The 17,380-nt window shown below is 45.7% G+C and overlaps 1 protein-coding gene across 1 annotated transcript in view; it reads left to right on the top strand.

Annotated features, from left to right (window-relative positions):
* The first annotated feature begins 1,652 nt into the window (after window positions 1-1,652).
* The window catches only part of UBP24 (ubiquitin-specific protease 24), a 41,488-nt gene continuing 25,760 nt past the window's right edge, over window positions 1,653-17,380 (top strand). The window contains exons 1-4 of the mRNA XM_087391453.1: window positions 1,653-2,713; window positions 2,919-3,914; window positions 13,513-13,691; window positions 14,036-14,286. Of these exons, the coding sequence (XP_087247579.1) occupies window positions 2,702-2,713; window positions 2,919-3,914; window positions 13,513-13,691; window positions 14,036-14,286 (1,438 nt within the window). The 5' untranslated portion in view covers window positions 1,653-2,701. The remainder of the gene's footprint in view (window positions 2,714-2,918; window positions 3,915-13,512; window positions 13,692-14,035; window positions 14,287-17,380) is intronic.

Below are 17,380 nucleotides of genomic sequence, written 5' to 3'. Positions count from 1 at the left end.
CCTACAAGCATGTTACCAAGGTTTAGAATTAACCAACGTGGTGTATTTCACATGGCTTACATTTTACACCACACATATTGTGTGCATAGAGCTAACTGACCCGCAAAACTTTGAGGAAAGTACCCTTAGGTTCTTAGGAACTCTTCCTTTAGAGGAGAGACCACTTTACTTGACCTGGCTTGGGCGTTGGCTTGTCTAGTCCCCTCACATGTGCACATCATAAATGGGCATGAAGGTTGATGTTGGAATGTGCCAATTTGACCCTTGACATGGCTATGTATGAAAATGGTATAATCAAGGAATGCTTAAATCGTCATATTGCATTCTCGTGTTGCCTACAAGATTTGTGCAACATTTTTTGGCTTGAAAACAGGTTCTCGTCTTCTCTTGTGGGAATCTCATATGACTTGACCCTAAAAACTTGGAGCTCCCATTATTAAGGCCAACGTTGCCCAAAAGCATGATGGTAAAGAAGGAGTCGCTTACTTTATCTCTCAAGAAGGACTGTGAGCTTTTTTCTTTTTTGAGGGATCACTCCACCAAAGCTTGGGGGACTTGCTTGTAAGGCTTTTTACGGTCGGGCAATTAAACTAAGAGCTGCTTTTCCATGGCGGGCGGGCATGCATGCCATTACACACCAAATGCCATCCATTTTTTCTCTCTTTTGATGTGGTTGCCAATTCATGAGATAGTTCTAGGGTCTCTTCTACCTTTTATAAGTTTCTGATTTAAACTTTTTATTGGCGCCTATGCTTTTGTCATATGGGGGAGTGCTTGAATAGATGTGGGTGATCTTTAAAGGGTCTAAGGGCCTTCTCCCATGCAAGCTTGGTCTAGTGGAGGTGTGGGGTGCTAAAATGGATAAGCCGGAGCCTCCAGAGATTGATATAGCCACTAGAGTTTGACATTTACACCCCACGTGTAAACCTGGGGAGGTGGCTAGACCACCACGTGCACACCCACACAATGTGGGAAGAGGCCCTAAGAAAAGCCACTCATACGTATCCTTATAAGAGCACATTCCTACGTACGATATATGAAGTAGGAGCCTCTCATCTCGTTTCAACGCTACACATTTGCTCAAATCCTTTGAAGATTAAGGCTCCCCTATTTGTGTGCTTAACTTCATGAAATTTCCCAATGATAGTGGAAACCTTCTACAGGCCGATACTCAAGGTAATTTTTCTGCCTTACGCCTATTTTTTGGATGTCCATGACTTTAGGAAGTGGAAAGAGGACATTGTCGCGCGTAACAACCGAATAGCTAGAAATTAAGGAGGTTATCGTGAGAATGGCTCTCTGAGCTTTGGTGATACAGCTCTAGGGGATTTAGTGCCCAAAATTTTGGGTGATGAACAGATTTGATCGAAGGAGATGATTGGCTGCAATGTACTGAAAACTTCTCCTCCCCTACTTTCACGCCAAACTTCACCAAAATCCATGAAGTGAAGCGTAAAAATTGAATGCTCCGTCAGAGCCGAACTCGAAGGCGAATTTTCATGGACAAAGGTCTATAGCCAACTTGTAGAAACAGGGACAGGGAGAGGGACACCTTGATGGGGGAATGACCTCAAAACTCCTAGGTGGGGTGAAAAAACATTGAGAGTTGTAGAGGCCATTCCCACCGACAAGGAGAGGGTCAGAAGTGACTTTGTTCCTAATACTCCCCTAGAGATGTTGAAAAAAAGAGACGAGTGTGGAAGATTGGCAAAGCAACAACAAAATCCCCAAAAAGCTCAGCTCAGAAGAAAGCTGAGATTCCAATCCAATGAAAGAGGCTGAAGTTCCATACCGCAAAAGCCACAGAAAGCTGAAAGCTGAAATTTTGCAGGGCTCTTGCTCATCATCTTCATCTTCATCTTCCCCATCTCCAAAGTTTGCAAGGTGCTTTCTCCCCCATCCTCTATCTGAGATTTTTGCAGGGTTCTTCTTCTTCTTCTTCTCCTTTTGCTCTGAAAAGCATCAGAAAAGCTTAACCTTTGCAGCTTCTTTGCTTTCTTTGCTTTTCCTGCTGCCCAAAAGCATCAGAAAGCTTACCCTTTGCAGCTTCTTCTTTTGCCTTTCCTGCTGCAACCCAAAAAGCTTCTTAACTTGAAGCTCCTGCCCAGCATCTGCTGATCTCTTCCCGTTTTTGGGGTCCCTCTGTTTTTGAGTAAATCCTCCTGTTTGAGGTATTCCTCGTACACTCCCTCCAATTGTACCTCGAATTCGGGGCTCTGGGTTTTGTTCAGAAAGGACCTTCCTTTCTCTTTCGAGGGCCGGCCTGCTCGGGGTCGGCAATCGGGCTCGTTGGGTACGCATCGTCTCCTTTTCTTGCTCGCTCTTATCTATCTCATCCTGTTTTTCAGTTGGTTGTCTGCAATTGAGCACCTGCTTGGCTGTTTCAGTCTATTCTTTCATGTCTCCTCTTCGATCATCTCGTTCTCCACCTCCTTTTGAGGTCTGGCACAATCTGTTTTCGCAATTGTCATCAAAGAGCTGGGATCAATTGCAGCCTTTCCGTCGTTTGCACTGTGAGAATATCCTATTCGTTCATCCCTTTGTCTCCTTCCTTTCGAGGTCTGGCAAGAAACACTTTCACAACTTCGATCAAACGGCTGCGACCTGCTGCATCATATAGGTCTGTTCGAGAGGACGCGTTGTAAGCTATGGAGCTGCTGGGATCTATTGTATGAAATAGGTCGGTTCTTCGCTATTGGCAATGGAGAATCAGGTGATCCTCCACTTCGGTTGCTTTTTTGTTACCTTTCATTTCATAAGCACTTGTTGTGTGAGGTGGGAAGATGCTCGTTTATTTTTTGATTTTTGAGCATAGGAACGCTGGTTTTTGCCGATTGTGCTGTTTCCTTATGGCCACTACATGCACTGTTTTATGCAAAGAAGCGTGCTATAACGTGATGTGCGTATTTTGTGTGCAGGTCTTTGTGTTCGGATCTTTTTCCGAGGATGAGGCAAGTCAATTTCAGTTTTCTTATTTGGAATCTCCGTCAAAACAAAAGCAGGCTGCCTCTTCAAACTTACCGATCAAGGAAAACGGTTTCCCACCTTCTCATAGTGACAACATTGGTAATTTGAGTGAACCATTCGTACAACGGAAAGCTTCTCAGAGAACTGGCCTTGCTTCTATTGTAGATCCACCTGAGAGAATTTTGGAAAGGGCTATCAAATTTGGAAAGTTGGATGATATTGATGGGTCAACCGTTATAGACGAAGGTAACCACACAAGCGAAATAGGTTCAGCTCTTCACGATGGTGATGAGCTTTCTAAGGATGTAAACATGGAACAAGCAGGTCTTCGATCTATGAACGGTGCTGTACGTGTTGGAGAGATGGTTCCCGTTATGCAGCCAGATCTCACTAGTGGGAACCAGGGCCATCATGAAGTAGGAAAGGTAGGAAATGTGAATGGGTTGACGTCCAAGGTTGACGATTTTGTGGCAGAGACAATCTCTGAATTAAGTTCAAGGCGAGATGTTCAGAATGTGACATCCTGCAAGTTGGATAGTGACACACCATGCATCAATCAACATCAGGACCTAGGAAATGGGACCGGCATGCCTGTTTCTCTGGCTGAAAGCATACCACCAAAAACATGGGCAGCCCGCCTTGGTGTTCAGCCTGACTCAGGTCTTGCTTTAAGCATGCAGAAATCCAAGGGCAAAGTTTCTTCCTCTGTGTCAGTCTTCAAATCTACTGATGGGAATGCAAAAGTGAACATAGAGGTAACTGAAGTGACTGGTGAATCTTGGCTGAGAAGTCTGAAAGAAGTGGAAGCATCGGGGAAAAGGATGCAACCAAGAGGTCTGATCAATACAGGGAATTTGTGCTTTTTGAATGCAACTTTACAAGCTCTTCTTTCATGTACCCCGTTTGTGCATCTGCTTCATACTTTGCAAGCTCGTGGAGTCCCTCAGGTATTATTTCAAGCGCTCCTTCAATATGAGATGTGATTTTGACGGCAAAAAGGAAAATATTGCAATTTATTTAGACATTCACTACTTTTTGCAATTCCCTCCTTCACACCTTGGCCGTAGTATCCCTGTGCTCTTATAAAGTACCTTATTATTTCTTGCTTGGAGGAGATATTTCCTTATTATCTATCCACATGCTCTCTAGTAAGATTGCAGTCCATAGATCTTGCATGGGAGAGTGTTCCATGCTTCTCTTTTGATAAGTCACATTATGACTTCCCATAGTCTATTTGCATGGAAATTGTATGTAAAACCTTTAGTATACAAGCAGCTAGATTTAAACTATACTATAATCCATGAATGCATGAACTCTTGAAAGACAAATCTAGCATAACAAGCTTGTGCTAGATAGTCAATTGTATGAATCATTAAATGAATCTTCTGCATGATCCTCTAATAAGACATCAACATGATCATGTTGATCATGTGCTAAAACATCTATGTCCTCCGTGTCAAAGACTAGATCCCCCACATTTAGATCTGAGTAATGATCCAAAGAGATTAAACTACTAGTATGTTTCATAGGTTGTACATCCACTAGCTCTTGCATCTCTTCTTGACATCCTCATCTTCAAAGGCACATTGCTTCCTTGGTGCAACTTGAATAACAGACGACCATTTTGTTTCCAAGACTGAGTACCGTTGAGTGCTCACATTATGCACCGAAATGTTTATAGGACAAAATTTTAAGATGGCTTAACAAGGTTTAGTCAAAGATGAAACTTTGCATGTGGAGGTTTGATAGATTTTTCATGCATTGACACCCTTGATGTGGATTTTCACGCATACTAATATGTACTTCTTAAAGTATAACCTAAGCGTCAATATTACTGTTGCAACAACCTTTGATATGGGCCCACATTGAAACACCTTAGAAAAATTCACACTTTAAGGCTCTTTATGACAAAATACCCTCAGTACAAACTACAACAAAATACCCTCAGGTGGTACCTCACATCTGCAGCCAAGTATGCTGCCAGATTTGTACCCAAAATGGGTATGAATTGGCTCCTACGCCTGCTACTCCTGCTGCATGCTTGCTGTAAACTTTAGTGGTTGAGTGGACTCTCTGACATTGCATGATTAGACTAGGCCCCCTATGGGCCCTTTTTACAGATGAGGGCTGCTGTCCCCGCTCTCCTGCATATGGCTGGCCAGTAGCCAGTTTTGGCCGATGTAGGTCCTGCTGCCCTCCTAGAGATCTGTGTATTCTGGTTGACCATATGCCCCTTCCTCCATTGCTGGGCCCTTTGAGAGATTGGGCCCTCCATGCCACATCTGCTGGCCAATCTGAGCAACCCACATGGCTTCTATTCCTGCTCATTCTTCTACCTCAGTGCCAAGGCTTTCATTCTGTGCAAGCGTCCCACATGCGCAAGCTGCCCTTGCTGCCCATGTGAGAGGTTCCATGCTACCTACATGGCAGCCTTTATGGCAAACTCATCCCATACGGACATCTCTACGTTGTGCACACATGGCACCTCACACACCCAGATGGCAGCTCTCAGGGGGGGCATTGGCCCTGCTACCCCAAGACTCCCTCTTAATGAAACATTGTGGGCCAACTTCCTCTCTATCAAAGAGGTGCTTCATCTGCTCCTGTTTAGAATGTCTCAATAACATGCTGACGGTAAAGTATGTTGGTACAAACTCCCGCACCTCCTGTACCCCCAGGTTCTGCTCCACATCATTCTTGAACAATTGGAACCAACCCAAACAGTGTTCTACAAAACATCCTCAGGCACTATCTAGTTGTCTTCCTCAGAAGTTGGGAATAGACCAGATCCTACAAAGCACCAAGCATCATGGGTCTGTTTCAGTCTGTGTATAGTCTAAAAAAACTTAATTGTCCTTACATCAGTTTAGACTGGGAATCTTTTGCTTTGGATTTAAACGTCTTGATGAGTGCTACACCCTCACGGTATACTGCCCATTTTCCATCCTTTCTAGCAGCCTTAACCTTTGCTAATTCCATTACCTTATGTTTCAATTGGTCTTGTGAGAGTTCCTCGGCATGATACCCTAGTCCCTTTCAACTTTTAAGATTATCAGAGAAGCTTGATCCGTAAATCTCGTGAGTTAAGGGTAATGGTAGCATGTCATCTACAGTGCCGAAGATTAGTTGCTCCATCATCATTCCCATCATCAGCCTTCCATTCAATGTTAGGCATGGCTGCTTTAATATGTGCTAAAACCTCACTGAAAGAATCCTTTTTGTACCAATCTTCAGGGAGCCCCAACTTTCTATCTCTCTCTTCCTGGATATCAGTTTTGCTTGACTTCATGTCAAACACTTCTCTCTTGACTGTTTGTACTTCAGTGTGAATCAAATCTTTGAATGTAGAGACTAGTTGCTTGCTCTCTCTCTCTCTCTCTCTCTCTCTCTCTCTCTCTCTCTCCCCCTCCCTCTCTCTTGTAGGCCATCCTGTGGTGGTTCTAGTGATGCCCTATAGGCCATGGTATGAGCCTTGTAGGCATAAATAAAGACACTCATAGTGTTAGTGTCTTTTAGGCCACATAGGACACTTAGTCCTATGTGACACCTAGGACACTTAGTCCTAGGTCTAGGTACTTGTACCTTGTACTCCTTTGTTTTTGATTATCCAACTTTGACGTGACGGCTAAGGCGTTTATCGACTCTTTTGCTATCTGCACTCTCTGTCTCCTAAGCGATCCTTCAGTGGTATTAGAGCAGTGTTTTTAGATTTATATCCTGCACCCGGACTCGTATCAGCTCCCTTCAGCTTCACTGACCCTTCAGCTCCGTACAGTCGTATGGTACAGCTCCGTACCTGTTTTGTGTGTTTTCGACGTACAGCTGTACTGCGTGGTACCTGCGTCGCCGTATAGCCTACACAGAGGACGTACGTCGCCGTACATCTCTGTACCTACATCGCTCCGTACATCTCTATACCTGCACTGTCGTACACCACTGTACTTGCGTTTCGTACACTGCACCTACGCACTTCCGTCGTACCTGATCCGTACATCGTGCATATTTCGTACTTGCTTCGTACCAGGCTACAGTACAGATGTCGTACTCAGTTCTGTACATGTATCGTACAAGCAACGTATTGCTTCCGTATAGACATAGTACATGTTACCGTACTGGCATCCGTACAGTTGTGTTTACTCCGGGATTTGGGTTTTTGACAATGTCGACCTTCAACCTGTCAATACCATATCTTTGGTTGACAACTTAAATCCTTCCAAAAATTGAAGTTTTCAGTTAATTTCAGGATCAGGACTGTCACATTGTGCCACGTCATCATTCAGGTCAACAAAAATTTGGGGTTTTTTGTGTTGGGAGCTCAATTTCAATTGGTGTTTGGGACACCAACTCATATTTTTGCATTTTCAAGCCTTGAGGCTACACATTTGGGTCAATATTGCAGGACATTGAGTCACTTTTGCAGGACATTGAGTCAAATCTTCATACATTGGGTCACATTTGCAAAAATTCCAGCAAAATTTTGGGGCTTTTCTGTATTTGCCCTCTTTTTGGCCTATTTGCCCTCAATAAATTTGGGGCTTTTGCTAGATTTGTTGTTTTTGCAGTGAACATTGCCCACCACAGTCACATTTGGGTCAGATCTACATTTGTGCAGATATTTGCTGTCATTTTTGGACAGCCAGCTTTTTGCAGTGATAGCCTTGAGGCTTTTGGGTTTTCAGGTCTTTTTTAGGGCATCACATTTGCTATGGTTGGGAACAATCAAGATTTATTTGGAGTTCTTCGTGAAGATGATAAGTTGGATGGCACCAACTATCCGATGTGGTCTTATCTCATGAAACATATTCTTGTTGCAAAGCATTTGTGGAATATTGTTTCTGGGGCTGATCTGAGGCCAGCCAATGCTACAGTGGTTGCCTCTATTGCTGGTCCCTCTGTAGGGTGTACTCCTCCTGATGCCTCTTCCTCTAGCACTCCTGCTGTTGCTCTTCCAACTCAAGAACAGTCAAGATGGGATGCAAGAGATGCAAATGCACATTCATGCATTGCTTTATCATGCAAGAGAATCATTATTCCACACATCCGGTCTTGCAGGACAACAAAGGATGCTTGGGATAAATTAGCTTCTCTCTATCAGATTCGTAATGAAGCTCGTATTGCATATTTGAGAAGGCAATTACAGGAAGTCAGTATGAATGAAGGTGACTCTATGGATGCATACCTGACAAAGGTCAAGGACCTCATGGAATAGCTTGCGAACATTGATGGCTTGTCAGTACCACATTGAATGGATTGCCAGATGGGGGGTATCATGATGTCTCAGTCCAAGTATATTGGACAGCTCCTTGATCGTTTTCAGTTTGAGGATTGCAAGCCAATCTCTACTTCAGTGGACCCTGGCTTCAAATTCTCAGCTCATGATGGGAGCCCACCCACCATGTGATATCACTCTTTATCAGCAGGCTGTAACTTAGTGCATCTTGGATGTGAACAAAGTACTTGTAAGCTAGCCGATACAACTTTTCCAATGAAAAGGTTGCAGTATAAATATCAATTTCCTTGGAAAGCTTTGCATATGGAAAAGTAAACAATTTCTTCGCAAGCATCGCTCTTTGAATTAAGGGTCACATCGATCCTTGCCATCATTGACATATTTATTACTCTTGCTTAATCCCCAATCGATGATTTTTATGGAGACCTTATTAGACTCACTATCAAAGTGAAGCATAATGTTCGAAGGATGCAAGTCATTATGCAAAAGATATTTTCCATGCATGTATTTTAACGTCCCCATCAAAGTACCAGCTAGATTTACGGCATGAGCACGGACACGAGATAAATGGTTTAGCTGATGCATTATTTATTTATGTCACACCAGACCTGAATTGGCAGGCAGTGAAGAGAGTCTTCAGATATCTCAAAGGCACTCAGAATTTAGCCCTCTTCTATGGTGATTAGGGTTCACTTACCATGCATGCTTACACGGATAGTGACTGGGTAAGGATGTTCCGACACCAGAGTGTCACATACTGGCAATTGTTTTTTGCTTGGCAATTCATGTATCTCTTGGATCAGTAAGAAGCAACCAAGAGTTGCCACATCTAGTTGTTAGGCTGAGTACAGGGCAGCTTTCACCGCTACAGTAGAGTGTGTTTGGCTTCGACAGTTACTTACAGATCTTGGTATTCGCCAGACATCCTTCACTATTTTCTACACTGACAGCCAGAGTGCTTTGGCCATTGCGCGTAACCCAGTGTTTCATGCACGTACCAAGCATATTGAAGTTCACTATCATTATGTTCGGGAGCGGTTGTCAGCAGGAGACATAGAGTTGCCCTATCTTCCCACAGAGGACAACATAGCAGATATGTTTACAAAGGCACTTCCTCGTCCCAAGTTCGAAGTCTTTCGACAGGCTTTACACTTGGTTCCCTTTGTTACATGATCTGACATCCCTTGCACTTTTATAGGTGGCTATATCCTTTTGGATGAACATGTGCCACCATGACCAGAAAATACCAGGTATTTTGAGACGTTTCTAGAGTACTTCAGCCCATCCCATGGAGGGGGGTTTGTAGGCCATCCTCTAGTGGTTCTAGTGATGCCCTTCAGGCCATGGTATGAGCCTTGTAGGCATAAATAGACACTTATAGTGTTAGTGTCTTTTAGGCCACATAGGACACTTAGTCCTAGGTCTAGGCACTTGTACCTTGTACTCCTTTGTTTTTGATTATCCAACTTTGACGTGACAGCTAAGGCGTTTATCATCGACTCTTTTGCTACCTGCACTCTCTCTTTCCTAAGCGATCCTTCATCTCTCTCTCTCTCTCTCTCTCTCTCTCTCTCTCTCTCTCTCTCTCTCTCCGGCGGGCAGCGGGTTGCAAGCAGGCTGCAACAGGCATATCTGTAGCTGTTGAGCTATCTCTCGTCGTGGTGGGGGGCGTGGTCTCTGGGATCTTTGCATACGGTGGGCAACATCAAGGGTGACACCTCGGGTCTGTCGGTCTCCTCTGAGTAGGGCAGCAATGGGCTGGACCTCTATCGTGCATGCTCTGGTCATCCTTTGTGGTGCTTGCCCCGCTACTTTGCGCTGTCCCTGCCCATTGACCTAAGCCTCCCTCGTGTCGGCTATCTCCTCATCCTCTACTCCGATGTGTCTTGGGGCTGACTCAAAGGCATAAAAATCATGGACGTGTCTCTGTGCCTGGTCAGTATCTAGTGGTATTGTCTCCTCCTGCTGTCTGATCTGGTGTAACAGGGTCTCCCTATGTTGCCGCATCTCCATCAGAAAGAGGCCAACACACATTTGGTCATGGAAATGGATCAAACGGGAGAGTGGAACCTGTCCTGAAAGAAGCAATGATAATGCCCTCGGATCTCATAGTACACTGGGCAAATGCGTAGGAAGTGCTCCTCTATCTCCATTGCTGCCAGTGTGCATAGCCGGCAAGATCGCTGCTCTCTAGGTGTTTCTACGGCCCTCCTTGCCTCGATCCTTAGTTGGTGAGATGAGATCCACATCTGTCCTATGGTGATCCTTTGTGCATGGGTAACCCGTCTGTCCCCCAGATACTGGGGCCTGATGATCACTCCATCCTTTGATACTCTCAGGGATTGGTCCCGGTAAAATTGGATCTTGGTAGGGAACTCTTGGTCCCCTCCCCAAGTCCGTGGTGTGTATAACTGGAGTGTGTCCAACACATGATCTCATCTCATAGGATCTGGAGGGATGGGAACTCCAAACTATATAGAAAGGGGGCGAGGCGATCCATCTGAATGCCTTGAGATTGAACCCATTTGGAGATGCATGTGTACCAGACTTTGCTGTCCCTACTCTCAGCTAATTGTCTGATGACTCTAGTGCCAATTTAGGTAGTCTCCATCTAGGTAATGCCCATATCCTATGTAGATATGTCATGTTTGGAAGATGGCATCAATTTGCGATGGTGTCATAGTGAACTCAGCCTGTATGATCTGGTGAGAAACTGATGGCTAATTCTGGATCATCTTGGACCCCATAATAACTTGTAGCCTCTCGAATCTGCGCCACTCCGTTGTTGGTAGATCCATACATGGCTGTCGGTCTCACTAGTGTATTAAAGAGCCACCCCTTTGTCGCGGGATCCTGAAAGTGTGTTTGCAAGCATTGTCTCTCCAGCCGAGCTAGAGCTCCTTGTTTTGAGTCGCGCCCAAGCTGCGTGTGTCATTGTGAATATAGGCCCTGTGAAAACTGCCCCAAGGTAAGAGTATGTCTGTACTATCTCCAGTGGCTCCCCTCGGGAAGTAAAACTATACTATAGAAGTACTGCTTGTGAGGTGTTGAAAATAATGACCTTGGCCGTACCAAGGTTAACCGTAAAATCTCCCTCTCTGCAAAATACCTCTAGAGCCTCAAGATGACGCTGTAGGCCTGCCGCAGAAGAGGAAATGAGAGCTATGTCATCGGTGTATTGCAGGATTTGTATCATCAAGTCTGCAAGCAAGGATCTGCCTCCTCGTAGGTGGTCGATGGAAGTTGTAATCTCGTCAATGTAAAGCCCAAAGAGTGTCGGAGAGAGTGGACATCCTTGCTTCACCTTGATCGTGTTCTCAATTCAATGTGATAGACCTCCAGGTGCACACTCTCTCCCTTTGACAGACTCATATAGGCTCATCACGCCCCAGATCATGACTCTTGGTATCTGCATTTCCTGAAGTCTCCGTATCAAGCGGGTTAGTGGGGCTGTGTCAAAAGCCTTCTGAAAGTCTTTGAAGCAAGCATAGACTTCGGGGATCTGGATCTTCCCTCCTCAATGGCTGCTTGTAAGGTGGGAATGTGGTCAAGGGTGGAATGCTGCCGTTGAAAACCCGCCTGGCCTGTTGCCCATGTGCCTCAGTATAGGAGCTGATCTTCTCGCTCTGAAAGTAGATTCTTCCTCCTTACATTGTGTGTAGCCAGGGGTGGTCCACAGTAGCAAATGATCTTGTCCCTCCCCTTCTTTCAGTAATGCATTGTATCTACCAGGTTTGAGCTGATGGTGCATAGAGCAGCTTGTTGAGCTGTCTGGTGGGCAAGAGGACACCATGAAGCTGCTGCTGAGTCGTGAGTGCTGGAGAGGCTCCTGGGGGTTCTTTCTTGGTTTTCTTTGCTGTTTTGCAGGTCCCGGGTCCACTGGAGCTAGGCGCATGGGAGCTAGGTGCACAGGCCATTGGCAGGGGGTGGGGCAGGTGCATGTCCGCGAGATGGATCATAGGGGTAGGTGGGGGTTGGGAACAGCCCTGTGACTCAACGCAAGTGCCTAGGAGGTAGGCGGGGGCTGGAAACAGCCCTGTGATTGAGGCGGGAGGGGCTTTGAACAGTTGGAGGGAGCTAAGGCGGGTGCCACGACATGGAGAGAGAGAGAGAGAGAGAGAGAGAGAGAGATGTTTGGAAGGCCTTGTGAGCCTATGAGGCAAAGTACAGTCAAGAGAATGTGGACTACTTTTTCTCATTAAGTGCTAGTGCCGATTGAAACTGAGTATGATGACCTTTGTATAAATGGATGCTCAAGTATGTGTGGGTGTGCATCTTTATACTATGGTTAACATCCACTGTTGGGCGCTGATGACGTCAGCAGGGATGTCATAGTAGCTAGTCCCTGCTATGCGTGATGGAGTTTATGGTTTTCAATCTTATGAGTGACTATCATGAGATTGAAACTGCACACTGTGTTGTATTTTTAGAGGGTGGGTTTGGGCATGTTTCTGGATTCATCTCTCTCTCTCTCTCTATATATATATATATATATATAGAGAGAGAGAGAGAGAGAGAGAGAGAGAGAGAGAGGGAGGGAGGGAGGGAGAGAGAGAGAGAGAGAGAGAGGGAGGGAGAGAGTTTGGGCATGTTCATGGATTCATCTCTCTCTCTCTCTCTCTATATATATATATATATAAAACTTATACAAGCCCATTGTGGGCTGAAGCAAAGGGCTTGCTAAGGCCCTTGCTGAGCACTCAGACATGCAAAGCTGGTGCTCCAAATACATATGCGAGTGCCATAGCTGCTCTTTGACGAGACACGAAAATATCCGTATCTGCGTCTGTCAGGCCATCCCTGGTTGTGTGGTGGTCTCCATGATCTCTGTATTTGGTGGGCCATATCAAGGGTGACACCTCAGCTTGGACGGTCTCTTTTGAGTAGAGCAGTGATGGGCTGGACCTCCATCGTGCGTGCTCTGGTCAGTGGTCTCTGTGTCTCTGGCTTCACTGCTCCGCGTTGTTTCGCTCATGCTGGCTATCGCCGCCTCCACTACCCCAATGTGTCTAGCAGCTAGCTTGAAGGCATAGAAGTTGGTGACATGTCGCTGTGCTCAATCTGTCTCCTATGGTACTGTCATCTTCAGTTGTTTGATCTGCAGCAATAAGGCTCTTTGTATTGCCGCATCTCCATCAAATAGAGGCCAACACAGACCTGGTCAGGGAAGTGGATCAGCTGGGAGAGTGGCCCGAACCTATGTCCCTCATGAAAGAGTTAGTGGTAGTGTCCTCGGATCTCATAGTAGGCGGGCCAAGTAAGAGAGAGAGAGAGAGAGAGAGAGAGAGAGAGAGCTCATTGAATTTTCTGTTCAGGTGGGTTACCCAACTTTGCGAGCTTGTGTGGATTTCTTTAAGGAGTTCCAGCTCCAGCATGATGAAGAAAGAACAAGTGGGTCAGTCAATGTTGGAAAGCCATTTGTTCCTTCAATGTTTGATGATGTGCTTAAAAGTTTCAGTCCTCAACAGCCCATAAGTGGCGGTGGAAGGAACAGGTATGCCTGAAGGGTTTAGCGAGAAGGGGATTTATTTGATTTAAAGCTAGCTTGTTCGACTCAAATTTGTGTAGCTGCTGCAATTCTTACCGTATTGCATGGGGCATGTGGATTTTTCAAGTTTGTCATGCTGCTTTCTGAAATGCATGGGATATGACTTGTTTAGTGTCTGAGATGAATGGTCAAATGTTCGAATAAATTATTGGTTCTTGGTGCAAAATGTAAAGCAATCAGAGCACTGCTTTATATTTGTGCAAAGGCAGTGTGATGTCATAACAGATCCTAGCATTAAATCTCCTGAATCTTATTATGCAGCTAAAATATTTTTATATTGTTAAAAATAGGCAGGAGGATGCCCAGGAATTTCTCAGTTTTGCAATGGATCGCATGCATGAGGAACTGCTTCGATTGGAGGGAAAAGACCAATCTAGTTCTGGAAAAGGAGACTCCATAACGAAGATAGCTAAGGAAGACGATGATTGGGAGACCGTGGGACCAAGAAATCGCACGGCAGTTATTCGCACTCATACCTTAATGGAATCAGCACTGAGTGATATATTTGGAGGACAGTTATGCAGTGTTGTTAAAACCAAAGGTGTTGGCATACTGTTATAGCTTTTGAGAGTTTTCATGTAAAAGAATAGTATCTCCTTCTAATGTGATGATGCTTACACATGGTAAAGTTGCGATAGACTGTTAGTGAAACTGCCAAGCTTAATACTGAATCAGCATGTATGTTCAACTTTGTTATCGAATAATATCGTAGTATTCCTGTTTGATACTTTGCTGTTGTATTTATTTAAGTACTTGACAAGAACATCAAAAGCTTTGATTTGGAAGGCTTGGGTGCTATGGTAAATGATTGTTTAAAATTTAATTATTGTTTCAAGATCTGTTGATTGTCTGCATTTGGAAGGTTGGATGCTATGGTAAATGATTGTTTAAATGCTCATTATTGTTTCGAGGTCTGTTATTTGTTTAAATTTTAATTGTTGTTTCAAGATCTGTTGTTTGTGTGAATGGTGAATGAGAGTCTATGTAGTGGAAACCATTCGTGTATGTTCCCTTGGGTTCCTTGTGTATGTGGGGAAATGTTTCGAAACCTGATTTGGGACCTAAAAGGCTGTAATAGTAAACTATGTGTTAGAAAACAGAGATGGAGGTTGCTTGCTGTAGCCAACATGCCTGCAGCGAAAGATTGTGTAAATGTTTGCCAGAAATCACACAGTGCTAACCTAAATCCACTCCGTTCCTTATTGTGCACACAGGTGAATATAGAACTATTCACAGGAGAGTAGAAAAGTAGATATATATTGCTCCAAAGATGGACAAAACCTTTTACAAAAGATGTGCATAGTGCCACCATCTAGCTGCTAAGGTGCTGCCTACATGTACAAAGATGTGCATAGTGTGCCACCATCTAGCAGCTAAGGTACTTCCTAGATGTGGACCCTGAGGACTACAAAACTATTCTCCTATCTTCTCCTGGCACCTTCAAACATTGTCAGCTTGCGTGCTCTCCTAGAGCTTCAGTGGGCTGACTAGATGCCCTCCAAACAGTCCTCCTTGCAGCCTGTTGGAAGTACTGTTGTTTTTGATTCCTTGACCTCTTTGCTGCTTCCGTTTGCAGCCAATGGCTGAGGCACAAATCCTTCGCTTTTGGGACCTCCTTGCTGCTTGTACTGCAGTCCAAACCTGAGCCACTAAAGATCGAACTCTGCGTTGTACTGCAATTCACCCTGTATATAATCTGCAGGCTGGACTGCTTGTTTTGTGGCTTTCTCTGCTGCTCCGAACCGCAGCGCAATATGAGGCACACACTCAGAGCAGCCTATTTGAGGCACAAAGAATAAGTGAGCCATTTGAGAGTAATGCCTCGTCTCTGGCGGTCTCCTCTGAGGAGGGCTGAGACCTCAATCGTGCGTGCTTTGGTCACCCCACGTGCTGTGTGTGGTCTCCGTGACATCATGGTGACGGTTCTCACTGCTGATCCATAGTGCTCTCGTCTCCCGAACTCCTCCCCCCTTGATCTCATCTGGTGCTAGCTTGGATGCGTAAAAATGAGTGACGCGTGTCTGCACTTGGTCTAGCTCGGTGTCCTGAGGCATCAACTGTAGCTGACTTTGGTCTGCCGCACAAGGGAATCTCTCTGTAGAACATCTCCAAGGCCTCCAGGTGTTTCTGCAATCCCTCGGCTGAGGACGAAACGAGGACTATGTCATCTACCATCAAATCAGCCAATAGGGAGCCCTCTCCTCCTAGGCGATCAACAAAGGATGTGATCTCATCAATGTATAGCCCAAAGAGAGTCGGTGAGAGGGGGCAGCCCTGCTTCACCCCTATGGTGCTCTCAACCCAGTTTGATAGGCCCCCAAGAGCGTGGACTCGCCTTGTGATAGACTCATATAAACTCATCACTCCTCAGATCATGACCTCTGGGACATGTAGCTCCTGTAGTCGCTTGATCAGGCGAGACCGAGGGACTGTGTCAAAAGCCTTCTGAAAGTCCACGAAGCAAGTGTAGACTTTCTGGCGCCTCGACTTCGCCTCCTCGATGATGGCTCTCAGGGTAAAGACATGGTCCAATGTGGAATGCTGTCTCTGGAAGCTTGCCTGCCCAAGAGCCCACTGTCCATGGCCCTCTGTATGGCTACTGATCGCCCTCTTCAGTACCGATCCATGAATCTTAGCCACAGTGTGGCCAATCATGAGAGTGCGGTAGTTCCCAGTATTCATGGGGTCCCCCGCCTTATGTATCGGTACAATGGTAGTAGTGCTCCAAGTAGGTGGGACACCGTGGCATACTGCATGGTTGAATAGGTGCGCTAGAACGGGGGCCAAGACCTCTTGTCCATGTGCGAAGTGCTTAGTACATAGCCCCTCATGGTCTGGTCCTCTCTGGTTATGCAGATGGAGGAGGGCATTCCTCACGTTCGGCGCAGTGAACAAGTGACAAGTAGTGGGTCTGGGCATAGAGTACATATCTGGTGGTATCTGACTTGGGATGTCGTAGAAGGAGCATGCATATCTGTGCCAAATCTCTGGGTCCATGATGGGAATGGGCTGTTTTCCCTTTGATAGGAGTCCCCGGCGGATAGTCGGGTCTCCCCCTCGAAAGGATCCGACCGCCTCATCAATCCTGCGAGTGAGGAAAGTCCGTTTCTTACGTCGTGTCATCCGACGTGAGATGCGATGCACCTCATATGAGGTTAGGTGTCCCAGGGCCTGCTTGTGTGTGAGGTGAGCTCTCATCTCTTTACATTCATCATCGTACCAGGGGTTCTGAGGTATCTTCCCAACCGGGGCATGTGTGGGTTGAGTCGTAGGGAAAGATATGATGGCAGCCTCATGTACCACTGAAGCCAAAGTGGCTGAAACGTGAGCAAGATCTACCTCAGCTCCATGTATGGTCGGAAGCTCTCGAGCTAAGTGACTCACGTAAACTGGATCGAGAGTCCGGTCAAAGTGAACATGGGTCTGAGTGGGCGCATGAAGGACTCTCTCTGTGGCTGGCCTGGTAGTGGAAATACAGAATGCTAGGTATGAGTGATCAGCACTAAGTGGGGGAGGGGGTACCACAAAGTCGTGAATCTGAGATGCGAAGGCAAGGGAGCCCATCAGGTAATCACTGTGCTTGTCCCCCCCCCCCCATGTGGGAAACAAGTGAGTCCACCGTATGATGGCCATCT

Source organism: Dipteris shenzhenensis, chromosome 20, assembly GCF_047967505.1.
Source record: "Dipteris shenzhenensis isolate YYH24624 ecotype China chromosome 20, Dip_SZ_1.0, whole genome shotgun sequence".
In the NCBI taxonomy this organism is placed as follows: domain Eukaryota; kingdom Viridiplantae; phylum Streptophyta; class Polypodiopsida; order Gleicheniales; family Dipteridaceae; genus Dipteris; species Dipteris shenzhenensis.
Note: the sequence above shows the minus strand (reverse complement) of the source record. Positions and strands in the feature narration are given on the sequence as shown.